Source organism: Puntigrus tetrazona, chromosome 10 (assembly GCF_018831695.1).
Source record: "Puntigrus tetrazona isolate hp1 chromosome 10, ASM1883169v1, whole genome shotgun sequence".
Classification (NCBI taxonomy): Eukaryota; Metazoa; Chordata; class Actinopteri; order Cypriniformes; family Cyprinidae; genus Puntigrus; species Puntigrus tetrazona.
Window position 1 is genome coordinate 9,539,978 of NC_056708.1, and position 27,762 is coordinate 9,567,739.

Sequence of the window (27,762 nt, forward strand, 5' to 3'; positions counted from 1 at the left end):
CAAAAGCAATGAGCCCTGAATAAAACACCGTAAACACTGTAAACATCACGTCGCGTGCAAAAACACGTGTTAACCTTCCGCATAAAGAACTTATTTGAATTTACAGCCGAGGGCTTTTCTAAGAGCTACAACAGTGATTAAGCTCAGGCAGTCTGCAATAATTTACCGACCCGTGATCGAACCTGCGATTGTTACTGAACAATCCCAAGCATTTTAGAAACGTGCATCTTTACGTTCATTGATTTACATGCAAAGTGTTTCTTTAAGCAAGGATATGAGTGCATGTGTGAATGTTTACCAGTCTCAGGGGCCTTTAAGTGTGCTGCATAAATGTTTTTAAATCAGGTTTCTGTATGAGCGCTCGTGAATGTGTTTGAGAGATGAAAGCGAGAGCAAAGGTAAATTAGAAGGGCTTGTAGTATCATCATTTTCCCACAGGGCAGTTTCATCTGCTGAGGGAACCACTTAGTTCTCTCACTTCACGCTGCGCTATACAGTTTAATTTGAAGTTTAAAAATTACTTGTTGCAATATTTACTTTCATTATGATTTCTTTTTTTTTTTGCCCTGGCAAAACAGTTGTCTGTACGTTGCATTTAATACAGCCAATTCTATCTGTGCAAAATCTTCTATAATTGTAGACTGTTGCTGTGTTCGGTCTGATTTTATTAGATGTTACATAATGCGTGCGATAAACCAAAGCGTAACGTGACCAAAGTGTGCGTTACACTCTCACAGAACTTTTCATATCTGCTTATTGATTCGCGATTTACGAATCAACGTATCCGACCGCCACGAGTATATGTTTTTGGTGCAGAAACATTTTATTTTTATCTTTAGGATGTCGCAATTCAGTGTGTGTGTGTTTGTGTTTTAGTTGCTTTTACATATATTTGACAGGTTTGTCAAGTCGCCGTGCAACTCAAGAGCTCTGTAAGGCAAGGTGAAGGGAACTCGAGCTCAGAGTCTCTTTTGGCACAGACACGCGCTCCGACTGGTTCACGGATGGAAAATCAAACCTGAACATCTTTCTCGAAGGTTTCAAAACCAGTTCTGACCCAAGAAGTGACCCACTGTATTTTTTTGTGCTCTGCAATCTTTCACCACTTTTCAATGACAAGCATTTCCCCTCTCAACAAGAAAAGGAATAATGCATCTACATGCTACATGCCGGTCTTTAGGATCTTTTAATGTGTTTGAAATGTGTGAAATGTATTTGAGTAAAACTACATTAAAACAGTGCTATTGTGAAATATTAAAACTATTTAAAATTATATATTAGTATATGTATAGTGCCAAAATGTAATTCATTACCTGTGATGGCAGAGCTTTTTTTTTCTTGCAGCCATTACTCACTGATTTTTTAAAAAAATATATGTTTACTATTATTAATGTTGACTGTAAATCAATGGAACACCATTTATATATGTTTTATAATATTATTTACAATATAAATGTATTTACTGTAACTTTTAATCAATTTAATGTTGCCTTGTTGAATAAAATAGTGTACCTCATATGTTTTAAATTTAGACTTGATACCTTTTATGTAAATTATGTTTTTTTTTTAAAATGTAAATTCATGTGGCCTTTTGGTGCTGTCGCTCTAATTAAAATCGGTTATTCATTTAGCAACCCTATTTGTTTTAGTGCCTTAAAAATCTGCCTCCGAATTAAGTTATATAATTAGATTAATATGAATTTAAATAGATATTGCCAACTTAAGTAACTTTCAAATTAGCTGGCCTCTACTATCTTAGCAGAGAGCACTTGACTGTGAGTGAACTACATTAAATCACAAGTAGCGTGTCGAAAGTAGTCTGAACTTGACCATGACATATTTATTTTCACACAAATAATATTCTACATTCGAGAGCCTCGTTAGTTACAACTCCCATTACATTCCTGCCGTGGTTTTCGACCGGACTTCTGGATAATGCATTCAGCAAATTGACGACAAGATCGCTCTCAACTTGGCCAAATGTTTATGTTATCAACCACCTCAGTTCACCATCTGCTGGGACGCCAGCCACACATCCCCCATAATTCCCTGTGCAGATGTGGCCATAAGGAGCGAGCTCATCCCAATCTCTCCATGTAATCCCTCTGCGGCCCATTCATACCAGAGAGAGGTTGCACAATCACCGATAGACTTGGCTTTCATCAGTTTGGTTCTTTTCTTTTATTCAGGTCAATGGTGAGGCATGTTCTCACACAGTACAATCACGCTGCATGGAACGTCTCATTATGGCGGGAGGATTAAATCGCACATCATCAAATCAAGTGAAAACAAGCACAGATAACAATAATACATTCAGACCAGGTCTCGTTAATACTTTCCTCTTTTGCCAGTAACCTTTATCTTGATCGGAATTCCTGCTGCGTTTTATTCGCAGATCATTTGTTGAAGAAAATACATGGTTTCAGAGTCATGCGCATTTCCTGGCAGAGTAATAACCCCAAAGTCATGAATGACATTTAATGTTTGAAAGATAAGAGGTGAAAACAGATTGAAACTGATTACTGACTGACCGCTCGCTGTCACCGTTCGCTTTGAAAAAGCTAAATTTGTCTTTGCGGAATCCGCATGAAGTGCTTTTTTTTTTTTCTTTTTTTTTTGAAGCTTGTGCTTTATCTTGCTGTGCTGGAAGCTCTTCGCTCATTAAAGCTCTGTTGACATTACATTTAAATTAGGTTGCTCTCAGAATCTCATTTGGTTCGATATGACAAACTGATTTGGTATATCAGATACTTACTGTCAAAGTATTAACATTTGGCACCTTGATTAAATATATGGATTTTTTTTTCAGATTTGATGTGAATGTTCAAGTGTAAGGCAGAAGTTCTGAATTGAAAATGGCTAAAATATGTGATACATACTTGTTTATACAACATATATACAACAGACCCACAAAATTGTACAAAATGTCTTCAATAAATATGCATGGATCATAAACAAATCATAAAACTTACTTCATTTAATTTTCAATATAAATGGTGAGATAAATATTTATTAATACGATTAATAATAATAATAGTGTTCTGAAATGGATCACAACATCAAAAATAAACAACCAAGGCTCACTGGAAACATGTAACTGCCCACATTTCTACATACTGCATAAACACATGTATACATGCTAAAATGAACATTAACCTTTGCATTACATAAATTGCTCCGTTTGAACATATTTTTTGTCATTCACCTGGTATTTTGGTATGTGTCCTGTAAAAATAGCTCAAAGCTTTGAAGCTCAAATGTTGTGGTTGCTTCACCAAATGTGTTTTTATCAAATATTTGCTCTTCTTAAAACTAATCGGCAGGGTTTAGTGTAGGTGGTACATTAATTTAAAATGCAATAGAGCATTTGTGCAGCACTCTTGACTACTGAATTGCCGTGTTACAAACAATGTAATAAAGCATTAGTTCATTCATGTTCAGCTGTTTGCTTTGAAACTGCTGTGAAACATGCTACAAGCAATGCGATATCATTTTCCAATGATTTCGTTCTCACAGGAATGTCATTTTCATGGTGCTGTGCTGTTTAATAAACCTGCATCTTCAACGGAGAAAAAAATGAAATGACTAATAGCGCTGTTTGTAGATGAGTCACCTGAAAAATTCAGTAAAACGTACTTAAAGTTTCAAGTTTTGCAGAAATTTAGGCACTCACAAATTTCCAATAAGCCAAGGATGAAAATAAAATAAGCACCCTGAGTTGTACATAATGGTTTTGTAGCATTAAAAAAGTCAAGTGTTCACAGTTCAACGCATATAAATTAGCTTCATGCATCCATGACGTTTCCTCCTAAACAGTGATCGGCTGAAAACAAAAGTTACTCGTTGTTATTAATGGCTGGTGAGGGTTTGCTCCTCATCCCATCTGTGGCTGCCCTGGAGGTCTCAGTCACAAACCTCCGAGGAATCCACACCGACGTCATGATTCGCACGTACTCCTTTCGGAAGTTCCGATTGAGGAGTCCATAAATGATTGCATTGAGGCAACTGTTGAAATAGGCCATAAAGTAGCTGACCACAAAGAGCCACTCTGGAATACGTGGAGCCATGACCTCTGGGTCGATGGCCACCACGAGACCGATTAGATTGAGTGGAGCCCAGCAGATTGCAAATAAGACGAACACCACGAACATGGTGATGAAGTTGCGCAGGTCGCTGGGTCTCACCCTTGAGCGTTCCTCGCTCTTCACCTTCCTCCTCACCTGTATCACCAGAACCCAAATCCTCAGGTAGCAGAAGGTCACCACCGCGATGGGCACCAGGAAGTGAACCACCACCACCACCACAGTGTAGGAGCTGCTGGCAGTCTGAGTGAAGGTGCAGGAGTAAACACGGGGGTCGTAACTCAGCGAACCCACAAAGAAGTTGGGCAGAATGGCGAGCACAGTGAGCGCCCAGATCAGGGCCACTAACAGCAGAGTGTTACGGAAGCTGTAGAGACGTCCATAGTCAAAGCTGTGACAGATGTAGCAGTAACGGTTGATGGCGATGCCGGTGATGTTGAAAACCGAGCCGATCACACTCAGGCCCATTAGAAATCCGCTGATTTTACATTGGGTTTCCCCCAGAGACCAGCCGTCGTGGAAGATCGCGTACAAGACCAGCGGGTAGGGATAGAAAGCCACCACCAAGTCAGCGAAGGCCAAACTGACAACAAACACGTTGCCTGTGCAAAAGAAAGAGGGTTTGTTAATCATCTCATTTCTATGAGCACAGATTGATGTGATAGCACAGAATGTTATGCCGACTGTGGCAAAATCGAAAAATGTATTACCTACACCTGCTCCTGGTGCCCCTCTGTTCTGTAAAGTTTATTTTCAACCTATTTTGGCTCATCTGTTCTGTGATTTTTCAAGTGATCCTGAAGAGTTTGATTAGCGGGTTCAGGTGTGTTTGATTACGGTCGCAGCTAAACTCTGCAGGACAGTTGGTCTCAGAAGCAGGTTGATACATATTACATGAATAAAAATCTTTTTGTTTGCTTGGTGAAGGATCAAGTGACATTGAAGACTGGAGTAATGGCTGCTAAAAATAATATTGATCATTACATTTCTCAATATTACTAGTTCTGTAATAAATGAATACAACTTTGGTAAGAATTAAAGTTTTCAAAAACGTAATTCTTTACTTTTTGAAAGGTAGCATAAGCTGACCCCAACCTTCCTCTTAGTTAGCGTTTCTGTTGCAACGAAAACAATGTCAGCTGTACGTGAAAATTATAACACGTGTTTATGATTCCTATAAGTACATTTATGTTGACTTTGTCTGGATTAAAAAGAGCCTTTTCACAGTATACCTGTCACTTTTGATGCCCTGCTTCCATTCTTTCCAATCATGTTTTATGCCTTTTAAATTGAATATAGGGCTACACTCATGTGAACGACATGCTGAGAACAAGCGAGCAAATAAGAGAGGAAACAAGAATTAAGGCTGACAAAGCTACAGAGTGAAAAGAAAAGACAAAGAATGAATCACATCAACTTCAAAAGCAGGATCCCCAGGGAGTGTGAAGCCTTTGATTACACTGTGACAGCAGAAAACACATCGCTCCATAAAACAATGCGTTCTCTTCTAGCCTCTGCCCTCTCAGATTAATCTCATGCATGGTCTGCTGTGTTAAAAGTTCTGTTATGTCAACCAATCCATTTACTCACTTTCTCATGTTAAACAGTCACTGTTTACAGCCGGCGTATAAACAGCTGACTGAGTCATCTAATTAGTCCAGCTCGCCCCTCATTCTGTGTTACTGGTAGCAAATATCTGCATACAGATACATTTGCTATAGATATACTTAAAGTGTCATTTTTCTCATCACAATAATGAAAGTGAAAAGAAGCGGAAAGTTCACATGCCCAGCTCACATTTCAGCTCAAAATAAAAAAAATAAGTGAAAAATGTATAGAAAATAAAGATTTATTTTATGATTTTTTTTTTTTGGTTTTGAAAAAAATATATAAAAGTCAAAATGCAGTTGATTGAGATTAATTTCTAGGTAAGAAATAGGTAAGTCTAGGTAAGGAATAACAAAAAAATACTTGCTAACTAACACAATAAATCACATTAAAACATGATAACAAAAAAAAAACATGATTAAAAAAACTAAGATTCATCTTCTTTATGCACAATATTCTTATTTTCTCCTTTTGGAGTAAAAGGTAATCTTGACATATTCTTGCCAAGTTTCAAGAGACTCACCTTTAAAAGAATAAGAAATGATTGTATCAAAGTCATGAGCGGTGAACAGCTTCAATGAGGCACACATTTTCCCCTCATCGCCTACAGCTTTTTAGACATCCAGAACATTTTAACATTCAGTCAGTGTCTTTCCCCCTTCCCCGCCCTAAGACTCTGGATGAAACGTGAGGGCCATAAACGTACGGACCCCCATTAATCAGATTTTCCTGTTGAAAGTGAAGCAAAACATTTCATTTGGATTTTGTCAGATATGACCAACAGCAAAGCATACACAAATCAAAAATGCTTGCTTTTACAAAAAAAATCAGAAGGGGAAAAGCTGTTTTTCTCTCCCATCTTTTTCAGCAAATGTCAAAAAGTATTTCTGGCACCTCTCAGCATGACATTAGAGAGATCACAACCCAATATTCTCTACTGTTCATCATGATGGCCTTTTAAAAATGATCCAAAAACCTAAAAACTGTTTTAGTCTGTCATGTTGAAATGACACTGACTCTTTTCAGCTATTCCCTTTTCTTAGCTTCATTCAGAGGATAAAGCTAGAGTCTATGAAATGATAAACACAATTACCCTGACCTACCTGAGCCCAACCTTCTTCTCTGAGCTTTCTTCTCTTTTCTTTGGACTTTTATCCCCAGCCACTATAATTCAGCTAGAGATGAAGCTTTCAAGGTCATAGAGCTGCTCTGTAGATGAATGTATTGTGAAATAACACACGATGTCAGCTGCTATGAATGGCATTTTTGTCTTCACATATGTGAAGAAACCAACCTGTGTTTTAAAATCTCTTAAGCCACTTAATGTGTGAACTTCACTATCCTAATCCTCTTACAAAAGGTTATGTTTCAGTAATGCCTTTGGTCATGATAAAAGCTCTTGTTTGAATTCATATTTATTTATTTACCTTTACATAACCCATCTCTGCATATTTAAACATTATCAAGAGATAATTATGCAGAATATTGATGTGTTTTCAGACAAAGATAAATAAGTAAACAGTGCCCATCGAGCAAGAACGATAATTACAGCATACAGCATAATAATAAAATGAAAAATAATATATAGTATTTTTTCAACCTGGTCTCATTAAAAATATGTACCACTGTGTGCTTTTTGTGCAACACCGTTTTATGTACCTTACTGCACGTTTCGCAACAGTTTCAAAGAAAAAATTTCACAGAGTGGCACTAAAACGCAGGTTTAATATGTGAACCCTGGCACATTTTTATTATGTTGACATAGGTAAGCATTGCTGTTTTTATTAGGCTGCTTCAGTTACACATCGCAGTGTTCAGAATTCAAATATAACATAATATCGCTAAAAGCTTTATCATGTTGGAAATATACCAATCCAAGCCTAAACCTGCTCGACAGTGTTAACCAATGCAAAACTAATATAATTTTTTTTTACACAGGATTCGAACCAGAGCTTTCCATCGCCACGTGAGCTACCGAGTAAACTACTGTCTATGAAAACCAATAGATATGAAACTGGCTATGTGTGATGCTAACATTCAAAAGCACCAGTTTTCAAATCTCCCAACATATTAATATTGTTTTTAAGGCATAACATGACATCTTCAAATAATTGTCATTATTAATCTAAACTCTGTAAATTTGTGTGATAAAAGGTGTCAGAGCTTTTGGAAACTGCACTGATGTACTTATTGGTACATATTTCCTGCATTTTTGTAGCATTTTTTGCAAGCTTCAGCTCACTCTGTCTTAAACATCAAAACATGACAACTACAAAAGCTGACAATTAGAACCTAATGAGTAATGAGCCTTTGTTTGATTAATGGTGTACTGTGTGTGTGTGCGTTTGTGTGTGTGTGTGACAGATCGAGACACAGCAATCTAGTCTGATGTGAATATGTGCACGTGATATGAATAAAGTCTAGGTGAAGTAAGAATAAAAAGAAATCTAAATTGCCATTCAGCTGTACTCACAGACCTTGCCACATATAAGATCATGCAGCAGGTTTCCCACGTCTTGTGACTAAAAAATGTCCATGATTTTTCTTTGACTTTGTCCATTTTTTGAAGCTGATGAAAGCTTTCAGATCTGTACAAATTTCCTGAAAATGTTCAGGACTATCGGAACTCAGAGACTTGTATTTAAAGAATGTTTAGTAAAATTTTGCATTAGATCACTAGCTCATCAGTTGATCATTTGCAGTGAATGGGTGCCGTCAGAATGAGAGGCCAAACACCTGATAGAAACATTCACAACACGTGTCATGTTTACGGCTTCGCGAGACTGAGCACTCGAGATGTAAAATTAACTTAAATGGATTTACTCCAAAACGGCAAAATAAATTTACAAAGGCAGGCACAACAAAAACCACATAAGGACATCAAAGGGACATTGACGTTCAGACAAACTGAATACAAACACACAGGACTTAAATACACAAGGTAATTAACTAAATTAACAAGACACGGCTGGAAGACAATTAACTAGAACTGAACGTGAAGGGAAGGTATGGCACAGAGAGCACATGGCACGAGACAAAAACAATAAACAAAGTCCAGAGACGTGACAACACGACTCCTGTTCATAAATTAATGTACTGTGAAGTGAAAAAGCTGCATGCTTTTAAGAAATAATTCTATCCTCATAAAACATTTTAACTTTAAACTGTCACTTCTAGCCAAAATATCAGCCCGTAATCAATGATAATGCTTCCTGTAGTGAAAATATCTATCCCCTATTGTGCATATTTCTATTTCTATCATAATTCCTCTTCACCTTTTTCACAGGAGAAACCAATATTATGTTAAAACAGTGGATTTTATTTTTTCATTTAATAAAATCTTAACTGATAAACTTAATTTGTATGGATTACTTGGCATCCCTTCACTGCAAAAGGATCCACTGGTGAGTGATGTAATGCTAAATTTCTCTGTTCTTATGAAAAAAAAAACTCTGGCCATGTGTAAGTAAATATTTCTTTAGAAAACTTTCATTATTCCTCTACTAGCACATAAATGTCACACATAGAGATGTGAAGAGGAATAGTGAGAAAAGAAAGGCAAGTAAGGACAAGAAGATGTCTTAGTTATTTCCTATTTAAAATAGTTACAGTGTAATGAAAAACATCACAGAGGAAGCTGGGGAAAAGTTCTGGAGGGAGAACAGAAGGCAAGGGTTCTTATTCCGTGTCTAAGGCTCATTATAAAAGCACTTGAACAGGGTCAGACTGGGTTATGAAACCCTCAGAGTACAGTATAAAATGATACGTGCATGCCATGCTCACCTGTCAAAGACTTTAAACGCAAAAAAGAAGAGCTACAGCTGTAAGACACACAGACACTTCTGCTTCAACATGCCCACAAGACAGGTGGCCTTTTTTGCTTCTCCTTACGGATCTAGACAACCTTTGCAATTTTGTGAAGCAATGCCAAGCACGATAATACATCTTGACCCTGCATTTTCTAAGGATTTCTCAGGAAATCCTTTATTGTGTCCAAGTAGTGTATCCGGTGAGGTACAGGATCTCTTGAGAATGAATGACCACCAGATCAACGGAATAAAATTGAATGACAGTCAGTACGGTGCACTAGTGGGCCCTTTCATATAAATGACTGTTTGACCTTTTATTTACAAGAAATTAAATCAATACTGTGATTAATTCACTGTATAAAAACTGTAGAGTTTTAATCATAAATGTAATAATAAAATGAAACTTTGTGAAAACCCAAAGGTCAGTATATCTAGAGAATGCAGACAGAAATCCATGCTCATACATAGTAAGTCTTTAACTGTTTCATTGCACTGTCCGTGGTGCTGAAGTCAAACAGTCTTTTTAATGTTTTAGCCTATTTCAAGAGCCTTATGCTCACCCAGGCTGTATTTATTTGATCAGAAATTCAATAAAAAACTGTAATATTGAGAAAAAATTTTACAATTAAAAATAATATATTAATATATTTTAAAATGTCGTTTATTCCTGTGATGACAAAGTACAATTTTCAGCATTATAGTTTTTGTCACGTGATCCTTCAAATCATTGTAATTTGATGATTTGGTGCTCAAGACAGATTTTTACTGATAAATTCACAAACAGTCGTGCTGCTTAATATTTTTGTGGAATGACATGCAGTTTTCAGGATTCTGATAAGAACAGCATTTATTGGAAATATACATTTTTGTAATGATATAAAAATCTTTGCTGTCATGTTATCAAACTTTATGATGTATTATTCCAGATTCTAAGAAAGTAATCTAACTGGAAGAAGAAGGAGGTAAAATGATTGATTTGTGCTTTAACCTGTTTCATGTTCCTTTCATTAAACTCAAAAAGAAAAAAAAAACTAACTTAAAATAATTTTGGCCAAAAAAAAAACTTGGTCTTTCAGAGAGTGAAAGGTGATCCATGCGTAATTAGAGGAAATTAAATTTCTGATGGAAGTCCTTGTTCTTGCTGAGCATGGCTTATGGTTCACTTCGAGCTCAATTCCACTTAAGTTCAAAAAGTGTAATTACTAATGGAGGAGGATGACCTTGAGGAACTTCACATGCAGCCTAATTTATGTTCTCATTAGCACAGCATCTGCGCTGTTACTCATAATTGATAAAAGCTGATAGCACACGGAGACCCCTCGACTGCATATGATTAAGGATCAAGACAAAAAAGAAAATGTTACAGAAAATGAATTAGGAGCCACGGTGTTGTCACAATATAACTGACAGTGATTATTGTATTAATATGTTTTGTTCTTTACTATATACACACATTATTATACGTTCATTATGACTGAAGAAATTCAAATGCTAAAGACAGGATGAGGCATGATGCAGAAAAGATAAAAACCTGGATTACCTACAGTTTTCATGTGTCATATGTATTATACATTAGAAATAAAATAGATAAAAAAAACATAATTCTTTTTTTTTTATAAAATTGTATTTATATTTTTTTTATAAAACATTGATTCCTTTTTTAGTGGGTGAGTGCTATAGAAAAAAAAATTGTATTGGTTCATTGCTGTATTTTAACAAGACTGATCTTTATTACTTCCTGTTTCAAAAGAGAAAAAATGACCTGTCTTTGATCACAACCTTTTAACATTTCAAAGGTTTTTTTTTTTTTTTATCAGTGAGGAGCTTAGCATTGAAAGTATAGTTTAAATGTTTAAAGTATAAATCTTGAACCTGAAAGGTTAAAGCACTTATCGATATTAACCCAGATGAGTATTATACTCACTCCAGCAGTTACATTTTTTATACATATATTACAACATGCAGCAGGGTGAAGGACTTGGGTCAAGGCAGATTACTGAGGAACCACTTTTCTGTTCCTTTGGAGTGATATATTCACAAGGTCATTTCATACTAGGTAAAATATGTAAATCACATTATAAGGCTATTGCAACTTTTGGGATATGCAGATGAGGATGGTGACATGTTTTTTTGTTGTATTTTTACGGATTGCAAATTGTGGCAGGGGTTCGGTCCTTGGGGATACGAGAACTCGAAATGATGAAAAACTGGACTGAGGCCCAAATAGAGCGGCACCGAAGGCTAATCTTAATTGGTACCCGGAAGCATGCACTCTCAGTAGCACCAAATGACAAGCACTACTATTGTGCCCTTGAGCCACGGCCACTGCCACTGCAGCTTCAAACAGCTGCCCTCTCACTTCCAAAGGATACGATGTCCTGTAATACTATTACAGCAAGCTGCTTATTTCATGACCAATTAATAAAATATATTTATTGGCACGAACTAGCATGAAAAAGCTGTAGTGTAATTATTATGATTATTGGGGAATTCTTGTGAACGTGTGTCGACTGACACGGAAGACAAGAAATAGTTATAGCCTTGAACGTGGTAGTCGTGTTGCTGGTTAAAAAAATAATTACCCAGCAACGAAAAAAATTGGGGGTAAAAAAAAGCACAAATATCTCAATTTGTGTTAAAAGGTTTATATCTTAAATATCTTAAAAATATCTTAATTTGTGTTAAAAGGTCGCTTGGAACGGCATAAGGGTGAATAATTTAAAAAATTGGTCCCCGAAAAAATGAATCATTTATGAATTATTTGGGTCACCTTTGACTTCAGAATTCAGAATTTTCCTTTTTGGGTGAAATAACGTTTTAAAGTATGCACTATACAAATAGTTCTCGTCACATACAAAATCTGGCCCTTTCTGCTTTAGAATTTGTCGTTGTCCTCTCAACGTTCAACTGCTGCTTGAGTTTCACGTCATTCTGCCAACACGAATTGAAAAAGACTATATCCCACCTGTATGAAACCACACTGGCTTCTTTCCAATCCAGGCTGCGATCAGTCAGCCCACTCTGAACCTCAACGTTCCTTCTAGGCAAACACTATTACATCATTCAGCCACATAAAAAAAAAACAGTATCCTCATTGAAGGCCTCCATCAAAATGTCAACATGTTGACCTTTGACTCCTTCAAAGCGAATCGGATGAGTCACGGAGTAATGTAAATAAAATGTCTCAGACTGTGTTATGTAACAGCAGGTTCAACTTAGTCTGAGTCGAAAGCTTTGTTAGGATGATATATGTTACGTTCAGTTTGCAGAATTTTTTTTTTTCTCAACAGTGTGGATTTTTATTTCATGCTGATGTTGAAGTAAAGCTTTAAAGGGTTTAAAATGCTTGAGGCGTGCAATCTTTGATCAGATCAAAATTGGGGTTCATGAAATTCAGATTGTGCGCCTCAGCCCACAATTCCCAATGATCAAATGATTCAGTCCAGAGCTTTGCATTATTATCGCTGGTTTTAGGGTGTAGAACGATGGATTTCATTAAACTAAAGTGATCAGATAATGCTTCAATGTACGCATACATAAATGGATCTCAGAAATCTCGGCACGCAGCGATTTTTAATTTATTTATTTTTTCGCTGGGTCTACGGTTTGTGAAATCGGGAAAGATGGGTTTGAAGATCATGGTGGTGTTCTCGGCTTGCCTGTCCAGGGTTTTGCTGTTTTATCTCGTGCCAAGGTACAGTCAGCATGCAGCATGCAATAAAATGTTTGCCTAGAGAGCAAAGTAAAGTTTGCAGAGCTACGAAACCCTTCAGATGCAATTCAGTTCAGTGTAATTTAACAAGCTTTGTTATGAATGCATTTTTATGGCATTTCCACATAAAAATTGGTTGAAAGAGGGAGAAAAGGCATTTTAAAAAGGATTGTGAGTTGCTCCAGGACAACTGTTACTGTCACTTCAACTATGCGACTGCAAGACCTTTTGTTTAAAGTGTCTCTTGAATGATACATCCTGAGACAACAACATCATGGTCCACTGAGAATCAGGGACGCATCTGTTAAATTGGACGGAAACAGAAAGGGTGGACATATTTTTGTTTCATGCATTCAAATCCAAGCGTCTTTCAAAAAGTTTAAAAGAGGCTGCCATCCTGAGAACAGACAGGCGGAGACAAACAGTTACTGCTGTGAACCTATCATCAAGTAAACCTGAAAGCAAAGCCGAAAGTCTGTCTCGTATTTGAACCTGCGGTAGAACAAAACAAGAACTGAATACAAACGGTTCGGTAGAGATTTTCTTTTTCTACCTGTTAAATTTCAAATGCCTCCCTGAGCAATGACATTTGCTGGTATATCAGTGAGGGAAAGACTGGAAGGAAAAAAAAAAGAAAAGTGAAAGAGGGAATAAAGGACACCAGCAAAGTTCTATTACATTGGTGAATTCACTCGTGACAGGCTCTCCTGGTGCCACTGTAGCTCAACCAGGCTGAATGGGTCGTAGAGAATTATGAGATATTCAAAACCTTTTGGCAAAACAAGTCAAATTCAATAAGGGAGATACAAGCCCTTGTCATAGGGGGTGTAATAGAAAAAAATCACTTAACATTTACTCTGTCGTTCATGTGATGAAGTATATTATTATGCCCCATGCCATACAGCAACGTGCAAAAGGTCGGAACGTTTTTTAATGCTTTAGAAAGAATCTTTTTTTCCCACTGTGGTTGCACTTATTTGATCAAAAATATCATTACATATAATTACAATTTAAAATAACTGTTTTTTATTTTAATATATTATGAAAGGTAATGTATTTCTGTTATGTTAATAATTCTAATATGCTAATTTGCTCAAAAATGATTTCTTATTAAACCAGATGTGCTGCTTAATATTTTTGTACAAGCAGTGATATTTTTTATGAATACGTTCATAAACAAAATTCAAAAGAACTACATTAGTAGTTTAATCAAAGACATTATAGAAATGTTTAATCAAATGAATGTGTCTTTACAAAAGAAAAATATTAATCTAATAAAAAACTCTACTGAACCCAAACGTTTCAACAGTAGATTTTTTACAAATTTTTAAATGAAAATGTATATATAATAAATAAATATTACATATTAAAATATTGACTGAAAATGTTTGTGACTTTAAATCATTTGACTACTGTTGCTATGTATCTATGTGACTTCTAACATACAGTAAAAAGTCAATGTATTAATAAATATTCGAAATATGTCTAATTTATTTTCCTTTTTCTAAATAATGCTTTAAGCAAAACATGTTTATTTGAAAAACGTGAAATCATATATAGTTGCGTAAAGCACTGGAAACAGCAATAGGTTATGTAATATTTTGTGGATTTAGCTGATTTTGCTAAAAATGATCTATGCTGTCCTGAAATTTTGTATGATAATCAAAAATGTTAAAAGACGCATGGTCAATAAATATCAAAATGTACTTGACATCTTCAGCCATATCTTTATTTCCTATTAGACATTATGCTCATTTTTTCCTACTATGTAAATAAGTTATGATTAAATGCCTAACCTTGGGAAAAAAGATTATTTAAGTCTGGTACACCATTTCATAAATGTAATTTAAACTGCTACTCCAGTAGATTCATTTTTTAAAGCTCAAAATGGACTGCATAACAGAAATGACCCTACTATTTTGAAAACAGTAAAACAAGAGTAAGGTCGACTTCTTGCTCTTGAGAAAAATCTCAGAAAGCTCAGCAAGTCATCTGCTACATTATGATCTTAAAGGCCATGCTTTTAAAATCCTTGGTATTGACTTTCTTTAAAGTGGCTAAAAATCCTTGTGTTGCTTGTCTCAAAGTAGACCTTAGTCACGTTAAGCTGTGATGCCTCTGAAAACAGTTTTACTGGCCTGTGAGGAGGGTCTCTAGGCACTAAGCAACAGCAGGTGGGCTTTTCTCTCTCTTTAGTCTGCAATGTGCATCAAATACAGCTTTCCAGCCCAAACCCATTTCCCAACAGAATTGCTCAAGGCAGTTACATAAGTTTCTTCTAAATGATTACAAAGCATTCAAGATAGATATAGAAAGGATTTGGGTTTGAATGACTGATCCATTGCTGTCCATGGTGCTGACACGCATTATCTTCATTCTTGTCTCTTGTAGCCAACTACTGATGTTGCTAATAGCTGTCTTTCTTTGACTGCCTCTGTTCTTCCTCTAAATGTCAGACAAACACACCCATCCATTTTGCTATTGGCTTAAATTTTCTTGGGCGTCCCTGCATGTGTCTGTTTCTTTGACAGGCAGAGGTGTTTCCACACTTGCGCAGGGCATAAACACTCTGGCAGTTGACAAGGAAAGCAGTTCACTTTCACGAGGCTCAAAAGCTTAGAGAATCATGGAGAAATTCAAAATCACAAACTCAAAGAGAGAGAGAGAGGGGGGAAAGCAGATATACACCTTATATGGGAAGCACCACAGATGCTGAAAGGCTTTGACAACTCTGCGGATGGACACTGACCCGGTTTAAGTTTAATCATGCATAGCCCTGAGGCTGAGAGAAAAGCAAGAGTGCACAAAATTCCCCTAGAACAAGAATCAAAGAATATTTCTTCAAAGACTTCTTAAAGCAATAGTTTACTCATAAATGAAAAACATCCACCTTTATGTTACATCAAAACCATGACCTTTCTATTTTTTGTTGAAAGCAAAAACAGGACTTTGAGTCATGTTCAAGCTGTTCTTTTCGACACAATGAATATTTAAAGTGACTAGGAACATTATGTTGCTTGTAATGTTTAAGATTTATTTTTTTTTTGCTGTAAGTAAGACTTTGAGACAATGTCAAGATGAGTTAATGCAGGCGGTTTTCTATAAATATGAATGTGAAGTTCAAATCTCTCATTTAATCTAAACCTACAGCTGATGCCTTGCCAGTCACAGTCATTCACTGATTACTAATCTTCTCCAAAGTCTTGGCTTCGAGCCCACTAATGTTTTATTTTATCTGAGCAAAAGCAAAATTACAAGACTACACTTCCCTAATCATAGAGCAGGAACACTCTGTCTGTCTTCACTCATTTTTAATGGTCTCATGTGGTTTACAGTGCCATTTTGACCACACACACATCAGTGCACACAAACACGTGCTGACGGTCTCGCTGACCACTGAAACGTCTATACTCATGTGGCACAGCACGGCCTGCCAGGAATCTGACAGCAGGAGGACTTTACTTGGCATTCACCCCCCTTTCTAGAATCGCTATTGCATAACCACACAGGGGACAGTGCAAGGGAGAGGGGCCAACGGACAGTGATACTCCAGAAGCCCTGGCTGCCATGTGCCTGACAGCTGAAAGAAATAATTCACCCATAATTTAGCTGAAAATATATTCACTTGCAGGGAATAGATATAAATAAGGAAACAGGAAAAAGCTTTGGAGAAATGTAACATTACATCGCTTGCTCTCTTATGGATCCTCTTTAGTGAATGGGTGCCGTCAAAGTAAGCATCTGGCATCAGCCAATTATCGATTATCAACCTGCGATGCAAAAAGCTGTGTGTTTATCTATAGCCACAATAAAAGTGTAATTGGTGCCTGATCTGTACATATTTCTCTACGGATTCAGATGAGATGCCATATTAGACAGAGGACTCGTATTTCAGTCCGAAGCAATGGTTTTGAAGATAAAATATTTTATTGATGAATTTGTTTAGTACATGTGTATTGTCGTGCTGTTCTGACATTCTTACAGCACCCATTTACCGCAGAGGATCCAATGGTGAGTAATTAATGTAATGTAATTTGTGACCATTGACCACAAAACCTGTCATAAGGGTCAATTTAATAAGCTTAGAATAAATAAGCTTTCCATTTATGAACGGTTTGCTATGATAGGATATCTGGCTGAGATACAACTATGTGAAAGTCTGGAATCTGAGGGTGCAAAATGATCAAAATTTTGAGAAAATCGCCTTTAAAGTAGTCCACATGAAGTTCTTAGCAATTAATGTTACTAATAAAGAACATAAAGTTTTAAAATATATTTGCTGTACAAATTTACATCTTTACTTAATATGCTAATGATTTTGGGCAGAAAAAAAAACGATCATTTATGTACGTTTGACTATTGCTACAAAATTCCAATGCTACTTATGACAGGTTTTTTGGCCCGAGTCACATTTCTCCAAATCTGACTGGGTGAGCAAACAAACTCATCTACATCTTGAATGGCCTACAGACGGGTACATTTTCAGCTAATTTAAATTTCTAGATGAACTATTCCTCAAACGTGAACTCAATATGGAAGTAATAAAACTAATAAAGCATGGAATCTGTTCTGCATAACATAAATGGAGAAGCAAAAGACATGGAGAGAAGAGTCTTTTTATACAGTCTCTTTCATACCCACCCTCTCGTCAGAATGTGCTTCGTTATCGTAAAAGACTGGCATTTTTACCAGTCATAAATCTTTTATATCCGCGCTTCACACTGGGTGATTACGCGGTGAATCTGCAAACAGGATTCTGGGAACATACGATTTTACTTCCGAATACACTTGTTTGGAGAACGAGGCTTTCCGTTTCTGTCGTTTCTCAGCTCCGTGCCCTTGTTAGTTCACACAAAGCGCACCGCTAAAGATCCGTGTGCCGTTCCTCGCTGCTTTAATGCTTCTTTGGGTGTTAGTGACAATGTTATTGCTTGCGTGAGATGCCTGATTGCCCCTGGTAATGACAAAGGGCTGAAAGACGAAGGAATAAATTCTCCTCCTTCACAGAAAATCCACTCAGGCGGGAGGCGAGAAGACATAAGCAGTCGCCACGGCCATTGAGGGGGGTTGGGGGGGAGAGAAACCACGCAAAAAATCTGACAGCGTTCACACTCAATCTAATGAGCCGTTGATGCCACCTCCATGTGCTCGAATTGCTTTGGAGGGGGAAGACAGAGAGAGTCAGGAGTGTCTATCAGACAGAGGGTGATATAAGAAGCAGACTTTGAAGCAGACAGGTCTGGCTCTTGCTCAATGCGAAAAAGCATGAGCTTTGAAGTGCGCTCTTGTGTGAGTGCTCTCCACGCTTATGTCCCTGCAGATGCACAAACTGTCAAGGGGTTCTGAATGCAGTCCCACTCAATTGCATCAGCGGCGTGTGGAACAACCCCACAAACATGCGTACGCATATTGTCACAGGCACTGAAAGAGACGAAATCTGTCTCTCCGAATCCCTCAGTGTCACACATCACAAGTACATCCGCGGTGTGACATCATAGTTCAACAGCTGTTCGCAAAAACACTTTTAAAGCAGGATTATGTGTGAAAACACAACGTGTCGATAGGGGTCATTTGAGTGGGTAATTAGATTTAACGTCAATTTTAAAACATCAAACATGTCCATTTACAATTAAATAAAGGGTCTAATAAGGCTCAGGAGGGTGCCAGATTTTCAGCGATGTACACGTCCAATTATGCCAAACTACAGTCAAAAGTCTTTGAAGCCCATACTGCTGAGAGCGATAAGCCGCTTTAAATTTTTCATGACATGGTCAAGGTGAAGTGAACTTAACACTACCAAAAGCTCAGACTTAAAAAAATGCTGAAACAAGGAGTTTCTCCACAAAAAACGAACTTTTATATATCGATACAGTCGCTGGAAGCCTCGGTTTCGTCCATGCATGAGCATATTCAGTACTAAAATGTTGCATTTTAATTAAAACAAACTTTTAGCTGTCGGTTAAATTTCCCGCTTTAAAAAAAAGGCTGACTTTTGCTGTTTCGCTTTGGAACGGTTATGTAAGATGTTTGCCAATTTCAAAGCGTTTTCTTGTTAGTGCGATAAAGTAATCCTTCATAAATAGTCACGCTTAAATGCGAGCAGTTACATTCACCTCAAGACCCTTAAAGCGCACAGGCAAATATGTTAGAGAAGCACGTTTTTTTCACCATGTATAATTTACACCCAAGGCAGCTTGTCAAAGGAGATTCTTGTCAAGCAAAAGGGGAAACAAGTCGACTAATTACTTCATTCAGTACATTATTCATTATCCGTATCCCCATTCAACACTTGAGCCTAACGGCACGTGAAGCGCTGCATCAATGAACGGCGCGCGAACGTGGCGCGCGCAGCCCAGAAAGATAAATAAAAGCTCACCAGCATTTCTCAGTTTCCGATTCCTGAACACCGAAATTATGACTAACAGGTTACCCAAAACATCCACCACAGTGGTGAAGATCAGCACGCTGGCCAGCACCGCTATCGCCCAGGCGGGGCGCGCGCTCGAACCCAACGCGCGACCGACGTGCCCCAAATCTGTGCTGTTCGTCAGAAAAGCGATATTGTCTGGCATCCCGGACCAGCTTGTTCTCTGAGGTTTGGTTTGCTAAAAGTTATTCACGCGACCTGTGGAAGTAAAGAGGAGAGAGAGAGAGAAAAAAAAAACTTAACGTTCTGCGCATGCTGTACAAAAAGCGTTCGTACTTGAACATATCGTATGATTTATTTCTATTTATATTTTACTTGTAAAAAGCGAGTCATTCCAGCTGGATTTCAGCAGAAGTTGGGAACAGTTGAGCCGTACATCTCTGTCGTCTCTGGTTGATCCGCTCTCCTCTCATCCCTCTCTCCGGAAATACGAGGTAGAGTCTGTCTCAACATCTTTTCAGCACCTCAAACTCTTTTCTGTCTTGTAGTTGAGTTGTTCGTCTAGCGCGAGTATTCGGCTCGCTTCCCCGTCACCTTAAAACTGCTGAGGAACTGGAAAGTCTTGGCGCCGCGTTGCCCCATGGCGACCGTTACGTTCGCTCCAAGTTATTTTTTAAAGCAGCTGCTCGGAATTGTAAATCCAGCGCGTGATCTGGGGGGTGGAATCTGGCCAGGTGATTGGCTCGCGCTCATAGCCGAGACAAATCACTCACTGCGCAGCGCGTCTTTTATTTGCGCGGGAGTTGTCATAACAACCCCCGCGCGCCTCTAACCTGAAACACAAGGTAAATGTTTGTGTGTGTGTGTGTGTGTGTGTGTGTTTAATATAGGCCTATTTGTATAAAATGTGTGTTTTGGTAACCAACGTGTATTAAATGTGCTAACATTTAAAAGAAATGAGGTTTTGAGGAAAACATTGATTTCTCTCCATAAAACATGAACACCTTGGATGACAAGTTATTGGTAAATTATTAGGACATTTTTTTCTGGAGGTGAACTAATATTCCCCACAAACAAATAGATTAAAATAATATTAAAATATTGTAAGGTGGACAATTAGTTCATCTACTAAAATAGTTTTATCTTAATCAAAGTATGATCTTTAGTTTTTGGGGTTTTTTTGGAATGGTAGTTTGACTGCTTGACATGTAGCCTGCTGCCAATAATAAATAATGCAAATTTGTTCATTTTTAATTTGTTGGAAAGACAAAAGCCTTCCAAATGCATAATAACACTTATCTAAATAATCCACTGAATTATAATTCTAATAACGATTAATGCCTTCATCAGCAGCTGACGCAATGTTGAGACGCTTGTTAAACCTTAAACGATTTTTATCAATTTTGTGGCCAAATGCTGACTAGTAGTGACAGCTTTTTTTGTGTGAATTTCCGCAAAACTGAAAGACTTTCTGAGTATATAATATATATATATATATATATATATATATATATATATATATATATATATATATATATATATATAATTTATAAAAATATTCCTATTTTAGAAAGGAACATTTAAAGGGTGAAAAAGAGGAATTAGAGAGAATCAAGAAAAATGTTACTGTAGTCTGATTACGAGTATTTGACATTTAATACGGTACATGATTTTTGGAATCTGATTAAATAATCCAGATTACATGTAATCAGTCACTACCCATCTCTGGTCATTGCATGGATGGGTAAACATGTATTACTAGGGCAGGAAGAAAAATATCATGTCTCTAAAACTACTTTCTATCTAATCAATCAATAAATTCAGCTCAACTGAATAAATAAGAACATTTCAATAAAAGTGTTGTTGAATGTTGTCTGCTAAAATGTACACTCTACGACAAGATATATTATAATAGCAAAAAAAAAAAAGTTAAAACAATGATTACCTGTACGAAAACTGAACAAAACCGAAATCACAGCTCAGTTTTATTTTCATTTCTAACTGTAGTCAATTACATAGGGGTTAAAGTTACTTTAGTAACTATAGCAACAGTAGGACAGGTGCATTGTCTTTGAGCATCATCATTAGTTGGCTGAAAGCAAAGATGTTGCAGACATGTTGATGGAAGTATCACAGGAGGGAAAGCTTGCTGAATTATAATATTCAAGAAATTCACAATGTGTTATTTGTTCTTTGCGAACAGCTCAGTTGGGTAATGAATATTATTTCTGTTCTCCTCTTTCTTTTTACTTTTATGCTACTTTACATATAAAGTCATCTGTGTTTGTATTTCATTGACTTGTGAAGACAATGTCAGGTGTAGCGTGTAATATTTAGGAGTATCTATTGACAGAAATGCAATATAATCTACGTCACCCTGTTTTTAAAGGTGTACAAAGACCTCACACAACGAACCTTTATGATTATATAATCGTTACATTAACTTAGAATGAGCTGTTTATATCTAATCCTTACATGGAAGTCGCCATCATGTTTGTACGGTAACCCGCGTGGTACAAACAGGGCGCGTTTCCTTACTGTGTTGTACATGCCAATACAACACAGACACGATGATGAACAAGTACATTTTCAACATTTTTATTGAACAATTAAGTACGTGTAATTTCTTAATTTACCTTTGTAAAGACCATGACATCTTAATCCTACATCGGCCACCGTAGCTTCTCTAAAGGGAGAGATGAGCGGAGGAACGAGACGTCGGGTGCAATTCAAGTCAACTGAGGAGCAATTGACAAACACATATATCACTTTTGAGGTAGACCAGCCACATAAGAGGGAAATCACCATACACGAATCCTAAAAATTACAATATTTTCAAGAATGCACCCACCATCTCAGTTGTTACCTCACCCACAAAAGGCTGAATGCCCAAGAGTGCTACAGGGATGACTTATCTTTACAATATAAACACAAGCTCAAAATATGCACACGTTATATTCTTTCGCAAACTATTAAGGGATTTTTAAAGCACTTGTCTTTAAATAGATGGTTTCCAACAAGTGTTTTAATGATACTACAGAGAATGTCTGGGCTTTAAATGTCATCACGCCAAAGAGATAAACGACTACTCACTGGTGTGTTTTTTAAAGATTTGTCATGTTTATAATCACGCTTTTGAAAACTATTTTAATTCAAACATTCAAGGAAAACGTTAGCTTTTTTTTTCATAAAGACTGAATGAGTTTGTAGAGAGCAGTTGTATTGCATTGTATTATTTATCTTTTTTTTTTTTTTTTTTTTACCTGAGGGAACCAGGATAATGCTAACTTCCAGGATGGCCTACAAAACTACGTCATAACTGCAGTGCTCTATTGGTTCTCAAGAGCTGCCTCAGCAACCAATGTCAAACACTGCAGGATCCCAGCGACACGCTGCTTTTGTCATCACAGAATAAGATTTCCCTCTATTCCACTGAAAAATAAACACACTAGGAAGCCAGAAAATAGCAATAAAGTATTGCATTATGTGGAATAGCTTTTTCAAATAATGTTATTAACTGAAATCAAACAATGAAAGTGAAATTGCAATATAAAATGCCAACACAGTCTCATGGCAACTTATGACTATGTTTTAACGAATTGCTGGTGAATTTCATCTGCTTACGCCCCACAGCGTGTTAGGTTCATCTGTGGATTTAGGGGTGGACCTTAATGCTTTTTGTCTTAAAATGTTATGTTTTCGTACAAATTAAATTGCATGAATTCTGCCAGCTCTTACAAGTTGAAGGTGGCCAAAAAAAACCTAAATAGTCTTTATGGAACACATTGAATAATTGGGACACAACGTAGCCACCAATGAACAAAGATATAGAATATTGTGTAAATACCAAGAAAGCTCACACAATGCCAAAATTTGCATTTGGGACTGTATATGTACATCGGCTGGACCAAACTACAATATGCAGTTACTGTAAGTTAGCATGTTTCTTCATTGATAGCTGTTAACCATTGGCCACGCTTTCTGACTAAACAAAACAAGTACTTTATTATAGTAGATGTACCAGTAACAAATATTTTTAAGGCTCTTTATAGTGTAAAACTTTTTTTTTTTTATCAGCGAACCAGGTTTTCCGATTCCAGAGGTCCTGCACCAGCCAAGCAGCTGCTATTTGCAACATCTTTGGGTCAAATCACACTTAGCTGTTATTTAATCAGTATAGCAAATCACTGGCAGGCAGGACAGTCTGACATGGCAAAAGAATGTTATTTTCCTCTGCCCTTCTTCAGCCCTGCAGAGATCAGTAATACTGGATGGAAGCATGTGTAATTACTCCGCATTGATCTAAGCCTTCTCACCCATGGACACTCGGGTCTGTTGAAAATATCCTCAGGGTATTTTTCTTCATTCCCACTACAAAGTAGCATAAAGACTTGAATTGAGACAGCTTGGCAAGTGGTATATTCAAAGAAAATGTGGGAAGCCGGAAGAGTGTCTGAACTGTGCTCTACACTTCAGTTTTCACAGGCTGTTAAAATAGAGAAAACAAGGCAGCTCTTATGTATGAAATTTGCAGGCGTAACACATGAAGCGATTGTTTCTGCTGTGTTTGCAACAGTGCCGTGCCTTTTAACTCACCACAAGCATCTGTTGGAGACCTTTTCACACTGTAATGTATTAATTAAGCATGTTATCGCATAAACACCAAAGGTTGGCTGCACTACCTATGTTTTTTTTCACTATAATCATCAACTGTTTTTAAGCACAACCCCTAGAGACTGAGGAAATGCATTGGATAATAGGAATGATTAGACTCAGTGTTCTCAAGCCGAATCACACCGGTACATGGATCTCCATCGCTGCAGGAGATCAGTTTAATGAGAAGACTGCTATCTGTAGAGGACTTAAACACAAGGGCGAAAAACATGTGCTCTGATCCCGTTTACACTAATCAAAAAAGACAGATAGTTTTTTTTTTTTCCAAAAGAGAATTTTATATCTCACCATGCAAAGAATATTTTAAATGCATACACAGCGCTGCTTTTCAATTTCAATGTTTCATTTGTTTTTTGTGCTTTTCTATTGTTTTCTATGTAAACATGCACCAGATGGACATGAAAATAAGTGCAGCTTAAAAAAAAACAACAAATCTTTAGACCTTGCTAAATTCCACTTCCCTGCATTTTGTGGGTTTGAATTCTACAATGCAGCTTTTCATTTAAATGCAGCGTCTCTATGCAAATATGTTAAAAGTTTTGCGTTAAGTTAAAAGTTGAACTTTTAAAAAATGTGTCTCTGGACCTTGTAATGTTTTTTTTACATTACCCTGCCCCTTTTTTCTGATCCTCTATGTAAAAATGCTAGTGAGACATGTTTTATTGTTGTGCTCATGGTGCTTTAACATTTTTTTTCCCATTCCACTGCAGTGTGTCTTTTAAAAATGCAAAAAAACATATTCTGTCAGGGGTGTGATAAGCACGAGAGCACACAACGAGAATAAATGAAAATAAAGAGTTTTAATCTACTCAGTGACGATGAAATAAACAATATACATACAGGCAGGCGGATAGAACAATAATCACACACAAATAAAGATGAGATCGGACCAACAGAACTGAAAACACAGGACTTAAATACACCAGGTGAATGACTAAATTAACAAGACACAGCTGAAGACGATGATACAATTAACATGGAGGGAAGGCAGGGCACAGAGAGCACATGGCACGAGGCCTTTTTTCACCAAACTGTAAGGCAAATGAATTGTCACTAAGCAAACAAACCCGTGATCCACTGCGACAAGCTCAGTGGAAAAAGACGGTGAGAAATTTGTCACTGTACTAGTTGTCAAACTCACCTGAAATCAACAGAAATTCCTGTGCACTTCGGGTGAATTGCTTCAAAATGAGTTTTATATAAAGTTCCATTTCAGCTATAGGATGATGCCTGTAGGCAGCAGAACGCAAGGTAGTTCACTGTATTTTGGGACGGAGCCAGAGTGTTGGAACTGAATTCACATCTTGACCCTCATGTTCCATGAGCTTAGAGCCGTAGTACCTTTGAGGTAAACAGGAGTATGTAGGAAATCCATGAGTGACACTAATAACCTGCCACTTATTTATAGATAGGCTGACTAAACAGGCAGATTCGGGGGGGGAATGGTAAATTGGTGTCACAGTATCTGAATCATTGCAGTGCAGTTATTTTTTTTCTATATGAATCCAGAACCTAAACCTAGCCGTGAAGAGCAAGTCAGGACAACTGCTTTGTGAAAGGTAATGGGGCTGCTATTCATTTTTGCTCCGCAATCTCCAGGCTTTTTTTGTCAAAAGCGCTGTTCAGAAAAGATCATTTTTATGTGAACAAACAAGTGAATGCGTACATACTGTTATAGAACAGGACTGGGCTTTTACTGGACCAGTCTTGCCGGTTAGTGCGTTCTAGTGAGAAATGAAGTGAGCATAAAACAACCTCTGGTCAAATGCAAATATGATTATGCCTAATTGCCACGCAGACTTTGGTGATTTAAGGACACCATGGAGTCGTTTGGATTCGTTTGAATAGCTGGAAGTTATTTACAAGCTGGAACATGGCTCCAAGCTAAAAGCCAATCAGACAGGAAGTGCAAAGCAAAGAATAACAGAATGACATAATCCAAACTAGCCTCAAGGGTGCCTTATTCAACTTTATTTCGACAAGGTGCACTTTTTATTCGTCGGTGGAATTATTCATGATCTGATGATAATTTGAAACAAATAGATATTATGTAACACTTAGTTATCAGCAAAGAGAATGTCATTTCCCAGCCCGAGTGCCTATAATGTAGCTTAAAAAATAATCATTATCTTAACACAGCGTGTCAGATCAGTTTGTGGTTGTTTTTAACGAGCAAGTCATTAAATCGTTAATTCAACCGGGCCCATCGTAGACGTAATAGTTGAGACTTATGTAGTTTCGCTTAGAACTGCTATGAAAACGAATTTCGAGATCTTTAAGTGACTTGGGTTCCAGCCATAGTTTAGCTAAATGTCACAATCTAGCATGCTTGATGACACGGAGGCGATACGGAAAGCTGACTGGCTGTAAGTGTGGAAAAACACTTTCTTTTATTTTTAAAACAAACAAACAACGCATTTCCAAATCTTCGATTCTGTAATTTGGCCTTACATCATTGGTCAGTTTAATAAGGTAGAAAATAAACACGCGGTTTACAAAAACCAGATGTGTGAACGGCTAACGGGAGAAGCTACTGGGAGAGTGTGGTTCACAAACATTTAAAAACACTAAACAGAAAGATTCTGCCTATTTACAGCACGTGTTTGTTATTAAATTCATTGTAATGTCAATGAATTTGGAGAATTCTAACGGAATCTCTAAATCCAGGCTTTTCCTCACAATCTCCCGTCACTCTCTTTAAGCATATGTCGCTCTGTAAAGATGAGCTTGCAGCCAGAACCTCTTAGCAATGTCAAATGTGCCACCCTCAAAACCAGGTCAAATACACCCTACATACAGATCCAGATTACACACATCACATTAGCCAGCTCTGCTCTTATAGAGAAACCTACAGCGTAGCTTTATTACCTAGCTAGATTATTTTTTTAATATTTAAAATGACAATTATTTTAACGCAAATTACATCACGTTAAGCCATGCCATTAACTATAGTTTTACCTAAGACTAACCATGTTTTTGCAGTAAAATTGTGGTTAGGCAAATGGTAATGAATGTGTCACGTAAAAATCATGGTTACTACACTTTTACTATAATAAACCATGGTTAATTTTTTAAGGGATACAGCCAGAGGTTGCCAATGAGAAACAACTGAACAGATAATCTCTGAATCCTTCTGCTCAGCCAGCTCCAACAATCATAAAGTAATTAGCCTACCAATATAAGCACATTCACATTGACTTTGTGTTTTTTTCCCCTCAAGTTTTGCTGTTGTGGTCTGAAATGTGGGAGAAACCTTTCTCAATTATGCCCTCATAAATCGAACAATTTCCCCATTTAAACAGTCTGGGAAGACTTTCCTATATAGCTACATGTGTCAGCAAAAGACAAAAAGGGAGAATTTGGCCCAACTGAGCGCTCTGTAAACATGCTTCTGTTGTCAGTGCGTCTTTTTCTGGCGCGTGGTGTTATAAGCTTGTGACGTATACCAGCAGCATCTGTTCCAAAGCGGTGTGTTTAACATCCACGGTGCCAGAGCTCGAGTGTGTGTCT

At 37.2% G+C, this 27,762-nt stretch overlaps 1 protein-coding gene across 1 annotated transcript; it reads right to left on the reverse strand.

Moving 5' to 3' along the window:
* Positions 1-2,403: 2,403 nt before the first annotated feature.
* Positions 2,404-20,261, reverse strand: mtnr1bb (melatonin receptor 1Bb). Its single transcript, XM_043249973.1, has 3 exons — positions 19,954-20,261; positions 19,588-19,836; positions 2,404-4,684 (listed from the first exon to the last, which is right to left on the reverse strand). The coding sequence occupies exons 2-3, from the start codon at positions 19,781-19,783 to the stop codon at positions 3,837-3,839; spliced, it is 1,044 nt and encodes a 347-aa protein (XP_043105908.1). The 5' UTR covers positions 19,784-19,836; positions 19,954-20,261; the 3' UTR covers positions 2,404-3,836.
* Positions 20,262-27,762: the final 7,501 nt, after the last annotated feature.